General features: G+C 45.4%; 3 protein-coding genes across 3 annotated transcripts; 2 read left to right on the top strand and 1 right to left on the bottom strand.

Annotated features, from left to right (window-relative positions):
* Positions 1-1021: 1021 nt before the first annotated feature.
* On the top strand, positions 1022-1945 carry PtA15_9A60 (uncharacterized protein; the record flags this gene model as incomplete). Its single annotated transcript, XM_053172837.1, has 1 exon — positions 1022-1945. The coding sequence occupies one exon, from the start codon at positions 1022-1024 to the stop codon at positions 1943-1945; it is 924 nt and encodes a 307-aa protein (XP_053023491.1).
* A 6329-nt stretch (positions 1946-8274) lies between these two features.
* PtA15_9A59 (uncharacterized protein) lies at positions 8275-10060 on the top strand (the record flags this gene model as incomplete). The annotated part of the gene is made up of 8 exons (XM_053172825.1): positions 8275-8298; positions 8371-8549; positions 8619-8688; positions 8795-8870; positions 8971-9034; positions 9123-9391; positions 9498-9920; positions 9996-10060. 8 exons carry the CDS (start codon positions 8275-8277, stop codon positions 10058-10060), a joined length of 1170 nt encoding a protein of 389 aa, XP_053023490.1.
* Positions 10061-16582: 6522 nt separating this feature from the next.
* PtA15_9A58 (uncharacterized protein) lies at positions 16583-17407 on the bottom strand (the record flags this gene model as incomplete). Its single annotated transcript, XM_053172814.1, has 4 exons — positions 16583-16648; positions 16726-17107; positions 17177-17310; positions 17405-17407. 4 exons carry the CDS (start codon positions 17405-17407, stop codon positions 16583-16585), a joined length of 585 nt encoding a protein of 194 aa, XP_053023489.1.
* Positions 17408-25061: the final 7654 nt, after the last annotated feature.

The following is a 25061-nucleotide window of genomic DNA, read 5'->3' as shown; positions in this document are numbered from 1 at the left end:
CATCTCGAGTGGAGAGGCTGGTAAGACTACCCCGCCAGTTTTGATGATGAGAAGAGGGCTTCCTACCCGAGTGCGGTCGGAATCAGAGGAACAGACGGTTAGAGTCCTTTGGAAGTCATGACCTGATGAATAGCTTCCTTGCGGGTTGCTGCGGGTGGTCTGTCTCTGTATTCCTACAGACTGGACAACTGGCTAGGAAGTCGGATTAAACATTTTCCGGTTGGAAAGAGGTCCCGGTTTCATGAGTATTATTTTACTGTGGTATCAACTCCAGAAATTCTTTTAGCCAGGGACCCGTGTTCTACGTCTCAATTAGACAAAGCCAAGGCCAGTAATCGGATAAGGGTTTCATCAGTATAGGATTCATTGACGCAGTGCGACAATGTCAAAGCTTATGTAGCACTTCTCGACGCTCTCCGAGCTGCGCTTCGCCGCCAGCGCCAGTGCTCACCAGCGAGCCTGCCGCCACGGGACACGGCTGTTAAGTTAGGGACTGTGAACGCGGACATCGCTCAAATTGAAACATATGAACCAAACTGTCTGCGCGGTACATACTTATGTACCTTGTCTCCATTTTTACTGGTAAAGATTTTGTTGCTGTCGCATCGGTGTCTGACTGATGGCTATTTTAGGAGGACATTGCTGCTCACCTGCAGCTGTGGTTCTTGGTCCGCACGAACTACGTCAACTGGCCACTGTTTACCCTCTGAGTTGTCGGAATTTTCTATAATTTATCACCAGATCAGCACCTACATAGATTCTACATCAGAGCTCCATTTCCTTCTTGTCGCAGCTCGCCGGTACAACAATTTCTAGTGTGCCTCTTCTCTCTGCGTCGATATAGCCACTAGAACTTAAATCCGCCTCAAATTCCCTGGAGACTTGGAACTTGGAAGGTGGTTTCACTCTCTGCAATAAAAGTGAGTGTGATGCCTACAACCCCTCCACTAATTACACAGCCTTGACTCATACTCATCCAACGATAACTTTGACGTGAAGGACTTGATAGAAAGTGTCAAAGATGATGTTTTCCCCAGTATGGATTCTTGGTCTGCTGTACAGCATCGTCCACGTTGAGGGACTCGCGGAGTATCCTCACATGAGGTTATGTCCTGTTCCTAATCGTCAGAAAGGCGAAACGGACCGGGTCTCTGTGGAGTTTATGATCAAGAGTCCTTCATCTGATTCAGAACTCTCTGAAATGATCACCACTGCGACACTCAAAACGGAGGATATTAAATCGGCATTGGCTAAGCTAGGCGAGACGGACGAGAAAAGAGACGCAGTGGATAGCTTTAATGGGTTTCTAAACTTTAACGCACGCGAAGGCTTCTACTCGAATTATTTAACTGTGGATGCCGCTAGAGCCCCAGATGGAAGTGCACTAGGATATTGGGAAAAGGCCGATAGGTATGATTACAAATGCCTGGAAACCCTGGCCCCCGGACCGGCACAGCTGGTCAATCTGATCTGTGCCGAGAAGATCGCAGCTAAGTTTCCCAAGGAGTATCCTCACATGAGGTTATGTCCTGTTCCTAATCGTCAGAAAGGCGAAACGGACTGGGTTTCGGTGGACTTTATGAGCGAGAGTCCTTCATCTGGATCAGAACTCTCTGCAATGATCACCACTGCAAAACTGAAAACGAAGGAGATTAAATGGGCATTGGCCGAGCTAGACGAGACGCACGAGAAAAGAGACGCAGTGGATAGCTTTAATGGGTTTCTCAACTTCAACGCCCGCGAAGGCTTCTACTCGAATTATTTAACCGTGGATGCCGCTAGAGCCCCAGATGGAAGTGCACTAGGACATTGGGAAAAGGTCGATAGGTTTGATTACAGATGCCTGGAAACCCTGGCCCCCGGACCTGCCCATTTGGTCAATCGGATCTGTGCCGCGCAGATCTCAGCTAAGATTACTCCGGAGGTGGGTTACTCTCCAAGCTAGATTCTGACTCTTCCGCCAAGCCAATCGGTAAGCGGCGATTGTTGTTTTTCTCTTCCTATGATCAAATCTCCCTCTTCTGGGAGAAACAAAAAAAGACAAGTTGAATGAATCGCTCATTTTTACTCTATCTTCCGAGATCAGTTGTAGTGTCAGTCTCTCGAGAATCACATGGCCTGAATCCATCGGAAGAAGAGAAAGTGAAATAGATTCAAGCAGCTTTCCCTCTTTGAATTTTATCTTTTCCCACCATGTTCTTGCTCTGATATTGTTTCACATCTGCTTCTTCTGTTGCTTACTTCATTTGGCGTATTTTACCGTATCCGAATAGTCTATCCTTATGTGATCACGAAGCTTGTTGACATGTGGTGCAGTGTGGTGCTGATCAGGTGGAACACCATCTTTCATTTTCCTTTCTGGCCTTTTTTTGGCTTAGCCTTTTGTTGTGGAGTCCTGGAAATCTCTGAAGAAAATGATTGGACCAGGAGAAGGATGGAATTTTGATTGGCAACTATAAGACGCTCAGGGAGCGAATGCAAATCTGACGACAAGAGATGCGTCGCAGATCGGTCAGCCTCGCTCGGTATCGTGTCCAACCTCGGTGAGGAAAGGTTGGAACCGGTACCGGCGGAAAGCTCCGATTGGAAAGATTAACACTCACTTTTCGGTCGTGATAGGTACACGATCTTTGAAGAGCTCGAAGATAACCCGTCTCGCCGGTCCATTATCGACCGAGAAATCGAAAAACACTCGTGGGTTGCTGGGATTGCTCATGGTGTATTTAGATAAGTATCCCTCTGGTTCGTGCTGGACTGGGGACGGCCCGACGGGGTTGTTCACCTTGGGCGATTCTCACGAGCTTAACTAAGCATCTCTGTTAAGTTTCGGTGTGGAGAGGAGGGGCAAGAAAAGAAAAAAACTGGGAACCAGACTGCTTTTACTGTTGAGGGGGGGGGGGGGGGGGGAATGGGGTCACTTGGGCAGGGTTAATAAGAAGGACAGAAAGTGGGATGCAACCTGTGGATTGATTGGGTGGCACAGGGGGAGGTGGATTGATATACAGCTAACCCAGGAGAGCTTGCAACTTGGCGCGCAAACTCCGAGACTTTGTGCCGCAGCGGCCAGACTTGTCCGCAGCTCCAGACATCCGTGCGCGCGGACCGTGCCCGGGGGAACCCGGGGGAGGAGCCTGCAGGAGAGCTGCCTGCCGCCGACCCAAACCCTGCCTGCCGCCACCACCAACCCACCACCCACCACCGCCGAATCGACTGCCGAGCGACGCCAGCCTGCCACCGCCACCAATTTCATCCATCCACCGCCGCTGTCGAATCCAGCCACCACCACCATCATCAAACCCAGCAGTCGCCACTGACATTGCAGCTTGGATTCTCTCACAGGTATGTTCCTATTTGATTTCCCTTGAATGTCACAAAGCTGATCCCTCCTCTAGACACCATGTTTGTCAAGTATTCAGCCTCCTTCAAATTCATCGTTGTTCAGGCAGCCCTTGATGGAAAACCACTCGCCGAAATCAACGCGGCAAATGGATCTGAGGTTAGTTCTGATTCCCTCCGACGGTGGTGTGTTCTATACAAAAAGACTCGTTCGGTTGTCGTCGATCCCGAAACGTACGAAAAAAGGGGGCGCCCTTTGGCTCTCAGTGAAGAAGAACGATTGTTTCTCTTGGAGCTAGTCACCGACAACCCAACGATCTACCCACAAGAAATTCAGCAGGCACTATCCACCGAATGCAACCTCCAAATCTCAGTCCAAACCATCTCGAACGAGCTTCATGGACGCCTCCAAATGAGTCAAAAAACTATGCGTAAGGTAAATCCGAATCAAGACCGGACTCAACGAGCCAAGTACCTCCTTTTGATGGCCAACTTTGAGCCTGAATGCCTCGTCTTCACTGGTCAGTTTTATTTCTTCTCTCTCTGAATTTTTATTTGTATATAGTAGCTAACACCCTCCCTCTCTGAAAGATGAAAGCGGGGTATGTTTGGATGCAGTGATCCGCACTCGGGGTTGGGCTCAAGTGGGTGAGAGGACGTCACGGCTCCCGGTAGCGCGGGCTACCCACCGCTTCAATTTAATCCCAGCGGTGGCCCTGAGCGGGCTGGTTGCAGTGATGATACAGTCTGAAACTGTCAAGCGAATCGATTTCGAGACATACTTAGAGCATGTGTTGGTGAGTAGCTTGATGGATTCTGCGCGCGGCATCCTAACTGACCACTTTTTTTTTTGAAGCTTCCAAATATGAATCCATACCCAGGACCCCAAAGCATCGTTGTGATGGATAATGCGCAAATCCATCACAACGGGAACATCGAACGCATAGTTGAGGATCACGGCTGTCTGCTGATCTATCTTCCGGCCTACTCCCCCGACCTGAACCCAATTGAAAAGGGTTTTAGTGTGTTAAAATCATCACTCAGACAATATGGCGAACTTGATGGGGGCAAAACCGATGGGGAGGCAATCGAGGCCTTTGCAAGGCTTGTTTTCACCGACGAACTCATGCAAGGCCTGTTCCGAGGGTCTGGTTACACCGATTAATGGATCCCCGGACTACCGGCTGCCCGTTTTTTTGTATTGATAAACAACTTGCTCAATTCTTTGTAACATTACTTTGTAATCAATGTGCTCGATTCTTTGACTTAACATTCGGTTTTTCTGCATATTTATCTGACTCCGGATGTAATTAACCACAAGATTGAGACTTCATTGGGAAAACGGGTCTGCTGAGATCCACCACAAGATTGAGACTTCATTGGGAAAACGGGTCTGCTGAGATCCTCCCGTTCCAAGAGCCTCCCATTCCAAGAGACCCATGTGATGCGCAAACTCATCTTGGACCAATCAAATGGACTATTGATTGCTCCTTCAAATGGACTATCGATTATAACAACGTTAACCAGTTTTATTTACAAAAAGAGATGGTTGGAAGGAGGTTAGAATTTACATAAAGAGATGGTCGGAAGGAGGCTAGAATGCTGGAGCTACAATGTATTGATGACTTTGAAACAATAAGGAAAAGGAGTACATAAGAATGGATCGGGGGAGTAAGATACTTATTGGTTTCTAGAAACCTTCATTAAGTGATGCGCATATTTCTTTGCAGATGAGACAATGGATCGGGCGGGGCCTTCGGGGATACCTCTGCTGGCAAGCTCGTCAGAACTGAAGGACTTGAACATAGTCCAGTGAGTGATCCCAAGGGTTCCGATCCCCTCAATGACTCCGGGGGAATCTGGATTGACGTGTGCAAATTCGAGGAAATCCTCAAGGCTGTGGTCCTCGCCGCTTGGAGGGGTTATTGGTGACAAAGCCCGGGTGGGATGTTCTGGGGTGCTGGGGCCGGTCGGGCCGGTCATTGAGTTTGAGGCGGCCAGTTGCGAGGCGGCCAGTTGCGAGGCGGCCAGTTGCATTGGGTTCAAGAACACTCCCGGAGGCATTGAAAATCCAAACTGTGTTGGATATTGGAATCCGGCCGACGTTGTTGGATACTGAAACGCGGCCGAAACGGGAGCTGGAAGTGTGGGGTGAACTGGAGCTTGAGGCGGCGGTACATCCTCCTTGGTCTGAAATTGAAAGCTGTCCGATTTTGGGGGAACACGGAGGGTGACTTGGCCGGGGTTGGTCTTCTATGAATCTCATGAGCAGTCAGATCAGATCCTCAGCCATACATCCCAAGGAAATAAAGGGAATAGAACACACTCACAATTGCTTTGGCCCACATAGCAATTCGCTTGGGAGTCATCTTGAAAAACTCGTTGGGGTTCTCAGGATTGATGAACACGCCGACCTCGTGACTTCTAGTCAGGTGTTCAGCGGGTTCGTGGATACAGCCAAGTTGCTGCACCAAGTCCGTGAGGGAAGCCGCTTCCTGTGCACCTGCGGAGGGCCCATTGGATGGAGTTTCTTCAGAGCTGGGACCGGCATGCATGGTCCTGAGGTGTTTGTAGGCAGATTCTTTCTAAAATATCACACAAAATGAGGTCAATGAGACATTCCGACTGGGTTGAGGTGGACAGGAAAAAGCCACTTACCTGAGCTACAACTATCGGATCTTTCTGGACCAAGCGACATATAATCTGGCGGCTTTCCGGAGTGCCCTCGGCAACCAGGAGGAACTGGGTGAATATCTCATCGGAATCAATTCTTTTTTTTTGGGCTGCTGAAAACACGCGTCCATTTGGGATAATCGCATTCCAAACAATGTTACCTTTTAGAGCTTGGGCTTGGGCAAAGAATCCAAGCCCCTCGTCTTCGCTGTGTTCAATCTCATTGATTGCCGCAGCTTTGAAACTCTCGAGATTGTAGTTGTGAGTGTCCCAGTTGATCATCAGCTTGCCAGGTTCCGATTCGACTTTATTGTATTGGGGGCCAATGGAACCAGCTAGGCTTCGTCGCTTGCGGGGGTTTGCAGCAGGAGGTTTGGGAAGGGGCGTAAATAGGATGAACTCGATACTTATGGGAACCTCAGGGCGGCCCGAAGTGGATCCTGCACGATTGGGAAGTGCCTGGCTGTGTTGTTGAGAGTTGGTAGCCAATGATTGAGATAGTATCAAGTCGCTCGATCGGCTGGTGGCTGGTGAAGCTGGAGGTAAGCCCGAGAGTGATGGGTCGACGTGAGACGGTCTTTGCTGGCTTCGTATGAAGGCGTCCCGGTGGCGGTTGCGATCCGCGACCAAGTGAGCAGTGCCATCAAAAAGCGAGGGCACGTGTCTGTCGGCAGGCGGCGTCAGTGGATGGTGGAACCATTCGCGGTATTCGGACGGTGAAACTGAACGATAACGGGAGTTATTGTCCATCCCAAACCTGCTACTTTTACGGAAATGATCAATTGCGGCATAGAAATTAGTTCGTGGTGAGAAAAGGCCCACACATGATGATGATAAACCAAAATAACTCACGCGTGTTGGATTGTTCCCCAATGGCACAATGGTTCCAAAGGACCGTTGGGGTTGATTTTACTGGGGGTGGCGGTGGCGGGGTTGATGGATTCGGCGGTGGTGGGTGGTGGGTTGGTGGTGGCGGCAGGCAGGGTTTGGGTCGGCGGCAGGCAGCTCTCCTGCAGGCTCCTCCCCCGGGTTCCCCCGGGCACGGTCCGCGCGCACGGATGTCTGGAGCTGCGGACAAGTCTGGCCGCTGCGGCACAAAGTCTCGGAGTTTGCGCGCCAAGTTGCAAGCTCTCCTGGGTTAGCTGTACTTCGTATATACTTGTGGCGGTGGTACTGGAGCCGCAGCCGGAGGGTAGGTGAGTGTCTAGCTTAACTAAGCCTCTCGAACGGAGGGTCCGGGGGACCCCGCCCGGAGGGCTCTCCGTAGGAGAGGCTTATGAATAATGTCTGCAGGCTGGCAGACAAAGGAAGGATTTTCAATCCTAAAAACACGAAAGCACAATTTAAAATTCACCAAAATATGTACAAGAAAAACTGGATAGACAGTTTTCTTGGCAGTACTGATGGGCACCCTCCCCCAAGTTTTTGAGGCATGAACTCCAAAACTGATTGAAGGAATCCGTTTTGGAGGTCAAAGGAATCCTGGAGGATATTCCATTGCACTGAAGATCCAGTTTTGGATTTTCTGATAATATGCACAATTGAATATCCTATCTGCATCAATTGGGTGGCTACAGGTGTAGGATCTGCAGATATCTGCAGGCTTGTGAATCCAATATCCACAAGGCATGATGGTTGTAATGTCTTGGTTTACATTCCTTTGTGTTTTTTTATTTTTACAACATTAGTACAGCAAAAATGATAAGGATTGGGGAGATGAGACCAGTGCCATTTGAAAGCTGAGATTGAGAAGTGTAATTTGGCTCTGGGGCAGGTCCACAGGAGCTGAGGGGGAGGCTGGGTGATGCTAAGTATTTTTCCTCCAGCCATTGGTGATTTCTTTCTCAGCCAAAATTTTGACTTTGTGCACAAGTCCCTCCCTGCGGGAGGGGCCGCTTTGCGGCCAGCCACAGCGAGCCTCCCACCAGGGGGGACTTGTGTCAAGTTAGGGTGAGTGTGGTACCGCTCCAGCCTAGAACTGTAGACTTGATTCAGACTGAAAAATCATTACAGACAAGGATTTCAACCTTAGCTTGAGCCCCTGATTCTCATACATTTTTGGTTACTACCCCCCTTGCCCTCAGAAAAAATTCATACAATTGAGGTGAGTACCTTTACCGGCCAAAATGACCATTTGTACATCTGGGGTGCGTAGGTTTTTTGTTTTTTGACAAAAAAATCATACATTTTGGTTACTGTGTTCCATAGGGGCTTTCCTGGGTCCTGTTCCGGTCCTCTAACAGCAACCAATTCCTGTTTTGCGACATGTGCGCGGTGTCGAGTGTCACGGTCATCCGCTCGAACTGTCACAATCGCAAACTTAACAGAGATGCTTAGTTAAGCTCGTGAGAATCGCCCAAGGTGAACAACCCCGTCGGGCCGTCCCCAGTCCAGCACGAACCAGAGGGATACTTATCTAAATACACCATGAGCAATCCCAGCAACCCACGAGTGTTTTTCGATTTCTCGGTCGATAATGGACCGGCGAGACGGGTTATCTTCGAGCTCTTCAAAGATCGTGTACCTATCACGACCGAAAAGTGAGTGTTAATCTTTCCAATCGGAGCTTCAATATACCTTGACTTATATTACTGGTTCTTCTGTCGCAGTTTTCGCGCACTTTGCACGGGCGAGAAAGGGTACAGTACTATCGCACCAGAAACACCGTTATGCTACAAGGTCCTTTTTTTGTCTCATCTATCCTCTTTTTTCACAAAAAAAAAAGTGAACGCATACCGTCTGTTCTGATAAGATAACTTGTTTTCCGACGTGTATCTACTGCTAGGGATCACCAGTCCATCGAATTGTCCCCAACTTTATGATCCAAGGTGGTGATATTATCCAGCAAAATGGGAAATCTGGTCAGTTGAGTCTCAGTTTTACCAATAATCTGCGTGTGATGAGAAAGGAAAGAAATTTGTTAGATTGTTCAGATGCTAATCGAGCTACACCATTCTCCAGGTGAATCCATTTATGGTGGTGAATTTGACGATGAGAATTTCGAACTGGCTTGTGACCGAGAGGGGCAAGTACTCGATTAATCGACAAATCACTCGACCAACCAAAAAAACATTCCCGCTGACGTTGTTTTCACCAAACTTCATTCACTCCAGTTTGCTCGTCATGGCCAACAAGGGTCCCAATACCAACCAATCTCAGTGGTTTATCACTTTGGCACCGGCAGAACATCTTACAGGAAAGCATGTGGTCTTTGGTCGAGTCCAGTCCGGGTTTGAGGTCGTTCAAGAGATAGGTGGGCTCGAGACTGATAAAAAGCATCGACCTTTGGGCGGAGCCGAGTTTGTGAAGATCGTACATTGTGGTCAATTGGAGCGCAAACAGAAACCCCGGCCGGAGAAAGCTGCCGATGATTCCCATATGAGTTGCGCACCAAACTTCACCCGGGACCTCTCAATATCACCGCACAGACATGCCAAGACTGATTTTTTTTTCTTCTATTTATGGTTCTTTACATGGCCACCATACAGACAGGACTGATTCGCACCATGATCGAAAACGTCACTCTCGCTCTCCAAGTGAGACATCTACGGCTTCGCAACGGTCGCACTCGAGTTCTGGTAGCTCTGAATCTTCTGATGCGGCACGGAGAAGACGGAGGCGAGAAAAGAAGGAGAAAAAAAAGTCTCGCAAATCTCACAAATCCTCGAAGTCCAAAAAACTTAAGTTCAAAGAACAAACCAAGGAAGACGATCCTTCAGAGACCGAAGATCCTCGCGCCCAAGAGGAGCTGGCGCTGATGACAGTAGAGCTGGAACATCAACAGGCCGAACGACGGCGTCAAGAAGAAGAAGAGTTGGTCCGGCTCGCAGAAGAAAAAGCACGCAAAGCTCGGGCTCTCGAACTTCTTAAGAACAGCCAACAGCGGAAAGAGGGCGGCGTAATTTTTAAAGGTATTCTAGTTCTTACCCGAGGATATCCATCCGAATCACCTTTCTCATGGTTTGCGCTTTTTTTTCACGCGATAGGACGTGGGACGATGCGATATCGTGACGATGAGGTGACGTTCGGAAAGAGGGCTTGGAAGGACTGATTGTTTGTAAAACTAAGGATTGTCGTATCAAGTGGAGTTGTCAGTTTGAACAGATCATAAAATCAACAACCAATCTTCAGGCTCAACCTGTGGCTTACCTGAATGTAGCCTAAACAATCATAAATGAATGTGGTTGTTGATTTGCAAAAAAAGCTAAATAATGCAACCAAATGTGAAAAAGTAGGTAATTGGATGAGCAATTACATAACTACATATCCTTTCAGAGCCAAGCAAGCACGCACTGTGATTTCTCACTGGCATGCTGGCAAGGCATCACCCCCCGGACTTAACTAAGTCCCTCTCTTGCCTGAGGCTTTGCCGGAGGGACTTGTGACTTGTCAGGAATTCTTGCATGAGAGAACTGGATATTTCAGCCCTCATTTTGTTACATCCGCTGTATCTCATGTAATTCTCAACCATCATTCACAAGACCAACTTTTTATACATTGCATGCTTTTTCTCATATTTTACACATTTTTCAGATTCTCTATTTCTTAACTCAAAGTTTTTAAACATCTGATTGAGAAAATAATGATTCAATAAAAGTACAGCGCTTTGGCTGAGCGCGCGCGGACCTTTTCTGTGTGATCTGGTTGATTTCTTCAAAAATGAGACTTTTCACAAAATAAAAGAGGGATGAAGATTGAGCCCAGGGAGTCTGAAATTATATGAGAAGGAGGGACAGATGCAGGCGTACCATCCTGTACCATCCACCAAAAACATAGAAGGTTTGTGATGGTCAGAGTTGAGTTCTGGTGGTTCAAAGGAAAACACCACCAAAACAAAAATATCTCTCATGGAAAAATTCCCGATAAGTCATAAGTCCCTCCGGCAAAGCCTTAGGGGAGAGAGGGACTTAGTTAAGTTCAATCACCTCCGGCTGCCCAGTAGCAATAGCATCCCTGGGAAGCAGGCACACAGTTTAACTGCTTGCAGCAATCTTGCCCAGAATTCACCGCCTGGCAAGTGGAAGAAGCTCCAAGGATGATGTACAGTGGGTCATCTAATGTTTTTGGAATCACATTTTTCAATGCAGAATCTCAGGTCACAGACTTCAAGTCATGAGATTAGCTACAGTGGTGGAAAAGAAGTTCCCAACAATGATTATGAAAAAAAAGTATAACAAAAAAAATGAAAAATGTGAAAAATATCTGATTTCTTGCCAATTTCTCATGAGACGGACTTACTTCACACACTGCGGAAAACTCTTCATGCACTGCAGGTGAAGGAATAAAAGTTTTCAAGATTTCTTTTTGAAGAATCAATTGAAAGGCCTTTGATTGCCCTCTGCAAATTTTTTTAGGTGTTTTTCAAAGCTCCCTTGTGTGCTGAAAACATCCTTCAAGAAACAAAACAAGGTCTTTTGGGGAGCTTGAATTGAGGTTCCCGCATGCCAAAAATTCCAAATAATTTTTTGAAGAATGATAGATATATATTGAAGTGTTTCAGAGCTTTTTGGCCACTTTGTGCAATAATATTCCTTTGAACAATTAGGAAATTTTGCATGAAATCTGTCAAATGCGCCAGTAAGTGATGCTATCTCCTAATCTTTCAAAGCCTTGTTCTTGCACAACATGGCCAAAAAGTTCTGAAACACTTTAATATATATCTATCATGCTTCAAAAAAATATTTGGAATTTTTGGCATGCAGGAACCTTAATTCAAGCTCCGCACATGACTGAACTTGTGTTGTTTATTGAAGGGTGTTTTCAGCATACAAGGGAGCTTCAGAAAACTCCCCAAAAAAACGCAGAGGGCAATCAAAGGCCTTTCAATTGATTTGTCAAAAAAAAAAACTTGAAAACTTTGATTCCTCACCCACAGTGCACAAAGAGTTTGGAAATTTGCACACTGCACAGTGCACAAGGAGTTTTCTGCAGTGCGCAAAGTAAGTCCGTTCTCAGAATTTTCATTACTGTGCTCTCCAATCTTCCCTCCTTGGTTTGAACAGTAATGAACATTCTGAGAAATTGGCAAGAAATTAGACATTTTTCACATTTTTAATTTTTTTAATTTTTACTTTTTTTTATTTCATAATCATTCTTGGGAACTTCTTTTCCACCCCTGCAGCTAATCTCATGACTTGAAAAAACATTACATGACCCACTGTACATGTACATACTAACATTCCAGAGATGATTTGTCCCTGGCCTTGAAGTTGTACCTACTGGCCAAAGCCCTTCGTAAGCAGATACAAGGTGCTCACTCAAGAGGGAACCTCCTTGAAGAAAGGAAGAGAATCCATTAAAATACTTTCAGTTGGTAGTTTAGTGTAGTGTGGCAGAGCTAAACTACCACCAACAGGGTTTTCTGTTAGCATTCAATGATTTCCTGCTACTGCTAAAGGGCTTCCCTGAAAACTGCAGGGCCTCTATTGGCACTATTGACGCTAGCAGTGCTAATTAGCCCCTAAAAAAGCAGATGGCACTGTTAGTGCCTGTTAGCATAGCGTAGTGGCCCCGTAGCAGTGCTACCACTAACGGCATTGTGCCAGTAACTAAGCAACACTAAACTAGCAGATAGTGCATGCTACCACTAGTTTTGCGTAGAAGCCCAGTGTTTTGGCATCACTCATGAAAGTTGAGGTTGGGGGTTTGATTCCTTCATTATGCAGGGTTGTGAGTTCAACCCTCACATCTCTTAAAGTTATCTTTTCACATAGTTCAATAAATTTCTCCACTCACCCAAAGGATTCCTCCGGTGTAAACACCTTGCACCTGCTTGCCATGAAATCTTCCTCTTCAAGCAGGTTGTAAGTTGTTGTGGGGGAGCTTAAGAAGATTTCATCCCTGCAAAGTACAAAGTTGTACCCATTTGGAAAGCCTCCGCAGCAAGCGCGTGCATAGGTGCATGTACCTTTTTGCCCGGGATGATTCCTGTACTTTGGCAACCCCAGAGGAAGCTGCAGCATGCATACCTACTTAATCTAGTATGTAAAAATGTGGTTTTTTTTTCAGTCTGATAACCATGGGGATTTCCCAAAAGGAGAATTTCTTAGGCTGGAATCACCCCAGCTCCTGATACTGGTCAAAATTCAGTGGCTTAGATTGCCCCCCCCCCCCCCCCAAGAATCCATTGAAAAACTGGCTTAACCCATGAGTCAGCAGCTCCGGGCAGGTATGAGACCAATAACATGACCTTGGCTTAGTCATCAGTGAACATGGCGGGGTTGGAGGCAATGTACAGTGCCACTTGAGTGCAGTAAGTCTCTTCCTTTTCCCTGCGTGCTCTGTTGTATTTGTTGGAGGTCCCAATCTTTGGTATTTTTGTAACCACAGACAGAGCTGCCACTGTGAGGAGGTTGCCCCCCCCCCCCCCCCAGAGTCTTTGTTAGGTGAGCTTTGGCTTGTTCTGTATGCAGCTGCTTTGCCATGTTGGCTAGTTGCTGTGAGATTCCTTCTGCTTTGGCTGTGTCCATTTTTGAGTGTGTCAGAGGTGCAGAGTGGGGATATTGAGGGTTTTGGAGGCAGATTTGGGGTAGGGAGAATGGAATCAGAGGTGAGGAGGTTTGGAGTAGGGATGGAAATGGGTTTGCAGTCAGTAATGGGAGATGAGGGGTTTTGGAGTAGGGATAGACAATGCTTTGGAGACAGAGTTGGGATTTTCAGGGTTTTGGAGGGAATTGGTTTTATTTCTGCTGTTCTTATGGTTCATTCTTTTTGTCTCTGTGATATAGATCCTGCAATATTTTATGGTCTAGTCAATGGAGAGAAAGAGAGTCTGGGTTCTGGGGTTCTGGATCCTAAGATACTAGGTTGCAGGATGAGGAAGCATTCTGTAACTTCAGACTCTGAAAAATTGAGAGTGCTGTATTTTACATGTACATGTAAGCTATTAATGGGAGCCTGTGCTGCAGAGCCCACTCTACAGCTCATAACACAATTTCAGCTTAGCTCTCATGTCTGAGATATCCTGTCTCAATACTTCAATCTTCTCAAGATTGTTCTTGTATTCCTCTGTATCAAGATGTGAATTTCATGAGGAAACAGAGCCATTGTGATTTCTTTTGGGGCTGATAAGCTAAACCAAGACATATTTTGGCCGCCCAATTGGGGGCAGCCTTTTCAATTTCACTCTGGAGAACATGTTTCTCCTCCTTCAGCCAGTTTTGCTTGGCCTTCACGCTGGCCAATGCACACAAGGCTGCTAGACTGGCCTTGGAATAGAAGATCCAGAAGAGGTTGACTGTGTCAAATTTTTTGATGTGCTCAGAGCCTTTTGATGAGGCCAATATTTACCAGATTGATTCCACTGGTACACAAATTGTACCACTCCTTTGACAGGATAGGATCTGGCTGTCACAATTGTATAGCCATGCTACTTGCCTGGATGATACAAAAGCAATTGTCTTTTGAGGTATAATTCTGTGCTGGGGGTGCAGGAATTGTAGTACAGCCTTCTGGTTGTAATTTTTTGGTTCTAGATGCAGCCTCAAGCAGAGGATCTTCATCATTGTTTTGTATGGAAGCCATCAGAGAAGTTAGAGGATCCATTTTGTGAGGCGGAGGATCTTCCTCAGTGTTTGCAACCACTGAATGAAAAGAGCCAAGTACACATATAGAGTTTGAGGAAGGATAGCAAGTAGATAGTACTTCAGTGGAACAAAGATAATGGATCAAACATGTAAAGGAACAAGAAAGGGGAGATGGGTGAAGGAGATAAAAAAAGGGAGGAGGGAAGAAGAGAGCTTGATATAAAGGCTCCAATCACAACAATTTGTTTTGATCACTTAAGCTTGGTAGGTGCTTTAGACAGCAGGCTCTTGAGACAATGAACCTAAAAGCTGGGTTTGGTATAATCTGGGGGATCCTCCTAGTAGCAAGTACCCCTGTATTTAAGCTCTTTCATCACATAAGTTCACGCTTGGACCCATACTCTTTAAGAGATTGAGAGCCTAAAATACCTTTACAAATTTATTTATAGGGCAATGAAGACCTTATCAACTGATTCATCAAAAAAATAGGCAAAATTCTTGCCCCTTTTCTGCAGGGGTCAATCTAAATGCACACCACTTTTTGACTAGATGCACGCCAAAAAAGTGGCGTGCACGCCTGTACGCCAAAATAAACGGCGTACAGGAGCAGTGCACACCATTTGTCTGGCGTGCGTAGCCCTGCACGCCAAAAATACTCTTTTTTGGAAGAATTTTGGCGTGTACAAACCCTCCACGCCATTTTTTTTGGCGTACAGGCTTTGCACGCCACTTTTTTGGCGTGCATCTAGTCAAAAAGTGGCGTGCACCAGAACAGTGCCTCCGCCAAGCTCCGCACTATGAATAGTGCCTCTGCCAAGCTCCGCACTATGAATAGTGCCTCCGCCAAGCTCTGCACTATGAATAGTGCCTCTGCCAAACTCCGCCAATGAATAGTGCTTCCGCCAAGCTCCGCCACTATGAATAGTGCCTCCGCCAAGCTCCGCCACTATAAATAGTGACTCCACCAAGCTTGGCCACTATGAAAACTATTCATCCTGGCACTATTCATAGTGGCGGAGGCACTGTTCATCATTCCGTTGGGGCGCAGTGGCCAACTGTGCCCCCAAAAAAACTGCATGTAAAACGCAGCACGCCAACTCTTGACTATAGGCACGCCAAAAAAGTGGCGTGCAACGCCTGTACGCCAAAAAAAATGGCATGGAGGGTTTGTGCACGCCAAAATTCTTCCAAAAAGGAGTATTTTTGGCGTGCAGGGCTACGCACGCCAAACAAATGGCGTGCACTGCTCCTGTACGCCATTTGTTTTGGTGTGCAGGCGTGCACGCCACTTTTTTGGCGTGCATCTAGTCAAAAAGTGGCGTGCATTTAGATTGACCCTTTCTGCAGTGCGTGAAGTACTGCAACATTGGGAATTGGTTGCCCAAAGTGCACAAAGTGTGTTTTATGGTGCACAAAGTAAGTACATTAAAAATTATTTTTTTTGGAATTCTGAATGCATGATAATTATTTTCATCATTTTAGATGGATTGTGATTTGTGATACTAGGGTGTTTCAAAGTAGACCCGCACGTGCATGCAGGTCACTTTGCATAACCCAGTTTTGCGGGGAGACTGCAAGTCGACATTCGACATTTGAGTTGAACGCCGGCTTGCCTTGCCTTGCAAGTGGCATGCGCGGGTCTACTTTGAATCCCGCTACTATTTGTGTCATGTCAAAATGAGGAGGAAAAAACTGGGTATGATTCATGAATGCGGAATAGGGGGTATGCAAAACAGGCATGCGACAAGAATGATAATAAATGAAAAAAATCCCAAAATATATTATGAATTTTGGTGGGCACTGAAAACACAACAGGTCCTACGGTGCAAATTTAAGAAGAGCTAACTGCTTCTCTCACTCTTTAGAATCTACTAGCATCTCATCCGTTCAGCACCCGTTATCTTCACATAGCTATCCACAACTCCTTTCATCAGCTAAAACATCGACTCAAGCTCCCCGTAGTCTTTATTTCTTCCATTATTATATTTCTTCCATTATTATCATCAGCATACCCTCGTAATTTTGGACAAGCGAAGCAGGTTTTTGGGTCAAGAAGGAAGCCCACAATCGGGGAGTCTTTCGATTGCATACTGTTTCCTTTTGATGAACATCAACTATTGTGACAACGGTTATCAGAAAGCAAATGTGAATATGAGACAGAAAAAAGTTAGACTAAATGAAAAAGACGAACTGGAACTCCAGGAATTTTCCGCAGACGTCTTCTGAGACCTCTATCGCATGTAGCGACGATATAACAACGATGTGCGGTAACCCGTTGAACGATGCAATCGTCTGCATATGTGCCTCGATGAGAGCAAGGCAGCCGTTCGACTCGGGGATCTCTGGCCAGATTGAGCGCTAATCGGTACCGAGTACCGAGTTTTTCGAGCTCGGCGAGAACACAATCCGAGACGCATGGGATCGCCTTCGCATATAAACAGTCCAACATCCCCTTGATGAGATCGATCCGGTTGGTCAGCGATAAATTGAGAAAGTTGGTGTCCACCAGGACTCGATATGGGGGTGCGAGGGCTGTGTTATGAGTCAAGAACATCGATGTTGGTGGTGGAGCGCTGAATTATCCAACAAAAAAAACAGATTATATATATGTTTCTGTTCAGGTTCGGCGGACGGAAGCTTACACATGTTTCTTTTGAGCTTCTTCTTCTTTCTTCTTTTTCTCTTCCTCCTTCTGTTGATTTGATTTCAGTCGCGCATCGTTCGGATTGATGATCTTTTTAACGGCGGCAAACTTTCGGAATTTCGGTGCTTTGGGCTTTGATAAAGATGGGGACAGAAAAAGAATTTATTCAGTACCGCTTGTTTTTTTGGACAGTTGAAAGATAGATTCTGAGATCGATAGTGCTTACCATGTTGCAAATAGGAGCTAGGATACGTTGGACGGGTTGCTGTAGGTTCTGTTCGTGACGGGTTCGGGAGAGATTCCTTCGCTGAAGGAGGCCGCCGGGGTCTTCGGATATGTGCATATGCATATATGTACATAGCCCTGTATAACGCCCGCTGGGCCCGCCCCCAAGCGCGCAAGCCCCACTTGGCACATACACCACGGGACATGTCCGATGTTCATCGGATGTGGACTTGGACATGTTTTCTGCCGTCCAGAACTCGCGGGGCAGGAAGCGTCCAGCGGACACTAGTCTGCTGGACGGATCCTTAACATTTCAGAGCGTCACATCCGCTGGATGGTATCGAGGCATCCAGCGGATGTAACAAACCCATCGAGCGGATATGACAAACCCATCCGCTGGATGTTATCAAGCCATCCAGCGGATGTTACAATACCATCCGCTGGATGGTATCGAGCCATCCAGCGGATGTGAGAGAACCATCCACTGGATGGTATCCTATGGCATCGAACCATCCAGCGGATGCGGCAAAACCATCCAGCGGATATGAGTTTGGACTTTACGGCCCTGAGTGTCAATGTCCACCGGATATTCTCACTTGCCTGGCTGCAGCCAAGCTGCTGCGGCCCATTTTTTTCACACCAGTTTTGCTGCGGCCCATTTTTTTTTCGCACCTGCGGACCCAATTTTTTTTTTTCGCACCTGCAGCCTTTTTTTTTTGGCTGGCTCACGTACATAATAACGTTTTCAGTACTTTATTATTTTCATCGGTGAGATTGTAGCAAACAACACATATAAAAAGTGAAAATGTTGAGGGAGAAGCCTGCAATCCTAGCAGGATGATATCGGAGATGGTCATTGAGATGTTATCCAAAGTTGTTCCAGGTCCCACCTCCAGGAGACTGGTCGGAGACGATGAAAAAGTGAGAAATTTGGTGGGAGGGGCTAGTCGGGCCTCAGATCCTACCAGAGCAAGATTTTAGATGCTCGTCGAGCTGTTCTTGTTCTACCGGCACGAGTTCAATAGGCCTCAGATCCCACCGGAACGAGATCGGTGATGCTCATCAGGTTGTTCTTGAGCCTCGTTAGAGGTCCTACCGGCACGAGATCGCAGAAGAATGTTGAGTTGTTCCTGAACCTCGTCATCGGTGGGCATTTCGATGGTGTTTTCCTTTGCAATTTGTGCAAACGTTTTCCCCTGCCCAAAGAGGGCATGATCCTTGGCCAGGACTGCCTTGCCCCAGCTTTAATGAGTAAAAAATGTCAGGCTACTTTTTTGATGAACATAAATACGGAATATGCAGTGAAAGAGAAATGGAGACACTTACGCCGCACAGTAATCGGCGTTACGAGTCGCGAGTTCTTTGAGCTTTTGATCAACTAGGTCCCATTGCGAGATTTTCTTGAGTGGAGGATTTACTAGGTGATCGACGGTTTGTAATCGAAGGTGGGCAACTCGGGCGATGAAAAGGACTGAGATATTTCTAAGCTGCTCGTTTGAAACAGATGCTTCGACAGGGTGCAGGTGCCTGTAAACTGTCTCGGCAAGCTCATGGATATTCGGAACTTCACCTTCCTCAACGAATCCAGAGTTGTCGGGTCGAACAATGTTTGAAAGGAGCTTCTCACGGACACCGTACCGGACGTGGCGCTGGATCTCGCGTACTTGGGAGATAAAATCTTTTGTGGCTGCGTTGTCACCATCAATGACCCCTGGCGGGAATTCCTTTCTGCGGAACTCAAGGGGGAGTCCGTGTAAACTTGGCTGTTTAAATTGAGATCAGTGCTATGCATCAAGAATGAGAAATCATGTCAAAGACAACGCACCATTGTGAGGGTGAGCAAGGACCTGTCACCTGTCCCAGGGGTGTATCGCTTTCGTGTGTAGGCCTGGATGTCGGATCGCAGCATTGTTTCTTTGGAGATGTCCCGGATACGGTCCTAAAGAAAAAAGCACACACCAATGAGGATATGACATGAGAGAGGGAGATTGGAACAGACCTTTAGGACATTGCTGTACTGAAAACCTTTGGATGGGGGTTCAGCGGTGCTGTTGTTGTTATTTGCGGTGACCTTTGGCTCGTGTGTGGCTGAGCCTGAGGAGTCCTGCTGCAAGCGCTGCATCTCTCGGAAGACTAAGAAGGGCATGGCAGCTCCTGGCGTCTTTTTGATACAACTTCAATGAGATGGGTGGAAGCCAAAGAGTGAAAAAAAATGCTTACATTCAATATAGTGATAGCATCTTGATAGTGCTTATCATCAAGCTTGGTTTGAATCCGAAGCTTCCTGAGGAGATCCACAAGGGGATCGTCCTCGGTGGTCATAGCAGGGGCCGTTGAGGATGTTGCCGAGGGCATCAGACCGGATTGATTGCTGTGGAACAATTGATCTAGTTGGTCTATCTCTGGGTCTATTGATGGACCGAGTCAATTGGGGTGGGTGCTATCTTTGCCTGATTCTTGGATATAGTTTCCACCATCATCACCGTCTTCACCATTGCTTGATGAAGACGGACTCGCTTCACGGCGGGGCCGCTTGTGACTGCCTGAAGGTTCTGGCCCTAGTGTGAGCGAATAGAGACAGATGTCAGGGTCAGTTGGTGGCGGGCAAAAAGAGAAGGATGGTCATAGAAAAGGCTTAAAACGGTTGGGTGCTTGGTCCGGCAACTGCTGAGAAAGATTTTTTCTTGCTGGGAGCCTCAACACTGGTGTTCGAGTTGGTGTCATTGCGGAAAAAAGTTGTCCAATCCAAGTGAGATGGAGTGAGATGGTCAACCGCAGGGGGGATTAATGGTCAATCGAGTGGCTGATGCTGCTGGAGCTTTCAATATCGGATCATTTGAGAAAGTCAAACCGCACTTCATGGGCTGATGCTGGAGGGTTCAAGTCCTTTCAAGCAAGTCCCAACACGGCATTCGGCCCATAGAGCTGATCACTGGTGCTTGAGGAACGTTCGAGCAAGTTCCGCAGTCATCACTCACTGCAGGAACAGGCCCCTTGCAAGGGTAACACTGCACTGATTCTCATAAGTTAGCCCCCCACAAATCAATCAACTGCACTTGCGCACAATCAATGGCTGAGATCAACATGAACAAAAAACAAGGTCAGCTCATTTTGGTCTTATTTCATGAGAAAAAAAATTGACCCTTAACACCACTTTTGCAGAAAAAGTACCGGATTTCTTTGTATCTAGACTCAGAATCAGGGACAGACGTATGGTTTGGAGATGTGAGTTGTGTCAGGGCGGGGATTTTTTAAACTGGCGTCAGCATGCATTGGGAAAAAATCATCTGGAGAATCTCCAAGTGCATGATGAGCAAGTTTCAAGGGAAAGACTTGAAAGATACAAGGCCGAACTTGAAGAAAGCCTCCCTCAGCCGGATGTGCAAGATAATGATCTCTATCAGGATGAAAATCATCAAACGTACAATCATCAAGACGACCTCAATGCCATGGAAGCAACCACTGCACTTCAGGAATCACAAATCCAGAGCAGGTTGAACACGGACGATGAAATCAGTCTTCATGATTTGATTACTGCGCATCTTGAGGAAATGCTGCGTGAGGAAGATGCTGAAGTGTTTGATGGGCTTCCAGACAGCAAAAATGATAATGATCCAGGCGATTCTGCAAGGTGGTTCCCATTCAAGAACAAGATGGTGCGTCTTTTTTTTCTAAAATTGGGATCAGCAGTAAATATATTAAATATATTATGGTAGAAACCTGACCAAAATAACCATGTCCACCTGCAGGAACTTGTGGGCTCAATGTTGATTGGGCACACCCACTCCCTGATCTCAAGAGCAATCTACAACAAGGTCCGTGCTGTGATGTCAATCTGTGACATTAAGCTACCAGCCTGGGCAACTGTACGCAGTGCACAAGTGCGTGTCCGCAAATTGCTCCAGACTCAACTGAAAACTGCACCAAGTCCCTTTGGAACTCCTTGTTTTTCACTCAGTATCCAGGGAATCTTGTCGCAAGTAAGGAAGACTCATGGATGTTATTTTGATGATTTTTGGTCAAGAAATTGACTACTCTTTCCTATTTTTAACATATAGGATTTGGCAAACCCCTTAGTGAGTCGGCACATAGATTATTATCCCGAAATGACAAGTCAGGGCCACTTCAAATTTTCACAATCCAAGAAATGGCTTGAGGAGCTGGCGCCACAACATCGTGCTCCAATGTGTGAAGTCAACGGAGAACATTACTATCTCTACGAACCGGTTGAATTAGCTTCCGGATTACTCTTGATTCCAATTTACTTTTACATTCAAGATTCTCAACTTGTTTCCAAATGCATCGCCCCGGATCTTGAACCATTTGTCAAAAATCATCAAAACTTAATCAAAATGAAAATACCTCAAGATATCGAGTTCAATCATCCGCAACTTCTAGTTATCCCTGCGAGTGAATTCAAGAATTGCTACTGCAAAATTCAATTTAATGGGCAAAACCTCTCTAAAATATGTGGTGATGCTATTTTTGGTACTTTAAATTATCTGCTTCTTTGGGGTATCAATTTTGTTTTGATTACTAACAACTAATCTCCTTCCTTATAGAATGTGATGGTCAAAACAACCAAACAAAAAGAAAATTACCCAATCCTTGGCGCAAGAGAGCTGAAGGAAAAGTTATTCGACATATTCCAATCACCCTATATTGCGACGATACTTCCGGAAACATATCAAAGAAATTCAACAAACACATTTCTTTTTATTTTACGCTTTCTGGTCTTCCGCCAAACTTATCCAATCAGGAGTACAACTGCCATTTCTTATCCACCTCCAACAGAGCCTCAGCATTGGAAATTCTGGAGCAATTAGTTGCTGAAATGAAGTAAGTGCCACTTTTCTTTAGTTTTGATGACTTTTATTTTGACTAAATTTTAATTTTTTGCAGTGTTATTACAAGAACTGGTTTCACAGCATTTGATTCATCTATTATGCAGGAGGTTTTAGTTACTGGACTTGTCTTTTGCATTTTGGGAGACTCACCAATGCATGCCGAGCTCACAAACACGCCAAATCCTGGAAGCTCTTTGAATCCATGTCGGATATGTACTTTACACGCAGATGGAAAGGATCAGCGTAAAACATTGGATTATATGTTTCAATTCTTGCGAATGAATCCAGATGGATCTGAAGTAAGTATGATATGATTTTCCACATTTGGGAAGGTTTGGGTCATGTATGTATCTGAAGAATGTTTTGTTTAAAATTTTGGGGCGGATTTTAGGCCACAGGCAATGAAAGGATTTGGAGTCTTACCCACGAAAGAACCTATGAACTATATTCTACTGCCATTGAAGAAACTAATGCAGAGTATCTTCGAAAGAAGCGTCAATGGGGCCTCACCGACTCAATCAACACACGTTTTTTGGAAGAATCAAAGAACAATTTCAGAATTAGAGAAATTATGGAAACTCTTGAACAAAATCAGCCTGAAAGATTGTTCAATCCCATTTTAGAGCTTGAAGGTTTGTCTAAAGCCATTTGAGTTCCTGCTACCCTTTTTTGAACTGAACAAATTCAATCATTAAATTCTTTTTAAATTGATTGCACAGGTTTTGATGGTGTTAAGGATACTCCGGTTGAAATACTCCATGTTGCTCTCCTTGGATTTGTAAAATATCTTGCAAGGGATGTACTTTCCGGAAACAAACTGAAACCCCATGAAAAAACCCAACTTGCCACACGTCTCCAATCCTTCAACACTCTAGGTTTGAATATTCCGCCGATAAATGGGAAATCTTTTGTCACTCACATCAAAAGTCTAGTTGGAAAAGAATTCAAGATTCTTGTTCAAGCCGCCCCTTTATTTTTTTTGATCTTTTGACTCCCGAACGCAAAGAAATCTGGACGGCTCTCTGTCAACTTGCTCCCTTTATTTTCATTACAAAAATTGATAATATGGACAAATACCAATTAAATCTGAATGCTTACATCAAGAATTTCCTTTATCACGCCATCAAAACTACTGCGCAATGGGTCAACAAACCAAAATTTCACCACCTTCTCCATCTCCCTGAATCAATCCTTTGATTTGGACCAGCAAGTCTTTTTTCAACTGAGAAGTTTGAATCATTCAATGGTGTATTACGGAACACATCAATCCACTCAAACAGACAAAGTCCAGGACAAGACATTGCTATCACTTTTGATAATTATTATGTACTCCGGTTTATTCTCTCTGGCGGCTATATGTATGATCATTTAACTCAGACCTATTCCCAAGCCTCCCAAGAAGTCCTCAATATTTTTCTATGCAACAAAGTTATCCGCAAGTCTTTGGGTTACAACCTTGCCACTGCAAATCCGCTCTTGCCCCAACAGTATCCATTTGCAAAAATTACCAAAGTCCCTCAAGAAGACCAGCTTGGAGTACCTCAAACATTAATTGAACACTGCTCAAGCAACAGAATCAGACAAATTCACCAAGTTCAAATAAACCAACATGAAGTTTTGGAGAGAGGATGTTTTGTTCTGGTTAGTCACTTGAATTCTTGTTGTAATTGATTTTGTATTTTAACCATTTACCATCATTTATTGATTCAATTTCTCCTCACAGATTCCGCAACATGGCTCACAATTAATTGTTGGATCAGTTGAATCATTATGGGAACATTATTCAAGTGCAAGGTCAAAGTTCTATGTCCACGTTAATCATTTCAAGCTAATGGGAACAAATGAGCTTTATTCAATGCGAGAGATCTGCCGCACAAAGACAAATCAGTATGTTAATGTCAAAGTGAGTTTTTTAATTTGAATGATCCATTTGAAATTCAAGAATATTAACTTGGGGCACCTTTGTAGGATGTGCAAGCTTGTATCAACGTTCAGCATAATTGCCACAAAGGAAAATGTCCAATCATGAACACAGGACCATCCAGAATTGAACGCCAAGAAACAGAAATCAGGACCACTCAAGTCAAACACACAGACAACAGAAACTATGTCATCAACACTGCTTCATTTAATGATCCATTTCATCACCATCAAATCTCCCAGACTCATCTACCACAGATTTCCAATCAAGATATGGTTCAATCTGTTTTAGATGGCTTACAAAACTGGGGCTTACATCGCTTTGAATATCAACAAACCCATGCAGGGGATGAAGATAATGATGTGGATAATTCTATAGAGTTTTAAATTTTAGGCAGTGTTAGAATCTTGGATTCTTACCGTATTTTAGGTTATAACATATAATTTTGTTGAGAAATTACATAACAAATGAGAAATGATTGTAAATCCAAAATATCATATTGGAGGGTTTGAATTTTTTTTGATACTTTTTCTGGAGTAAATGACTTGTAAACAAAAAATCCAGGCAATGAAAAACAATGCTACCGTGTAGCAATAGTGAAATTAGGCACAGTTTGCTGGTGACTGCACTTGAGTTCAATTGTTCAATCAATGTCCCATTGGACACTTGTGCTCAGAGTGTGCGAGTGGCAGTCCTTTTTCTGGCTCCATCGGAGTGTCCGAAAAATGCTGATGGTGGGTGTCCATCGGACACACTTGATCCGCAGTGTCCGATGGATGGTGTCTTGTTAGTGCCCATCGGACACTCTCAGTGGAGAGTGTGCGGTTGTGGGTGTCCATCGGACATTCTTGATCCAGAGTGTCCAATGGACGGTGTCTTGTGGGTGTCCA

Source organism: Puccinia triticina, chromosome 9A (genome assembly GCF_026914185.1).
Source record: "Puccinia triticina chromosome 9A, complete sequence".
NCBI classification, from domain to species: domain Eukaryota; kingdom Fungi; phylum Basidiomycota; class Pucciniomycetes; order Pucciniales; family Pucciniaceae; genus Puccinia; species Puccinia triticina.
Note: the sequence above shows the minus strand (reverse complement) of the source record. Positions and strands in the feature narration are given on the sequence as shown.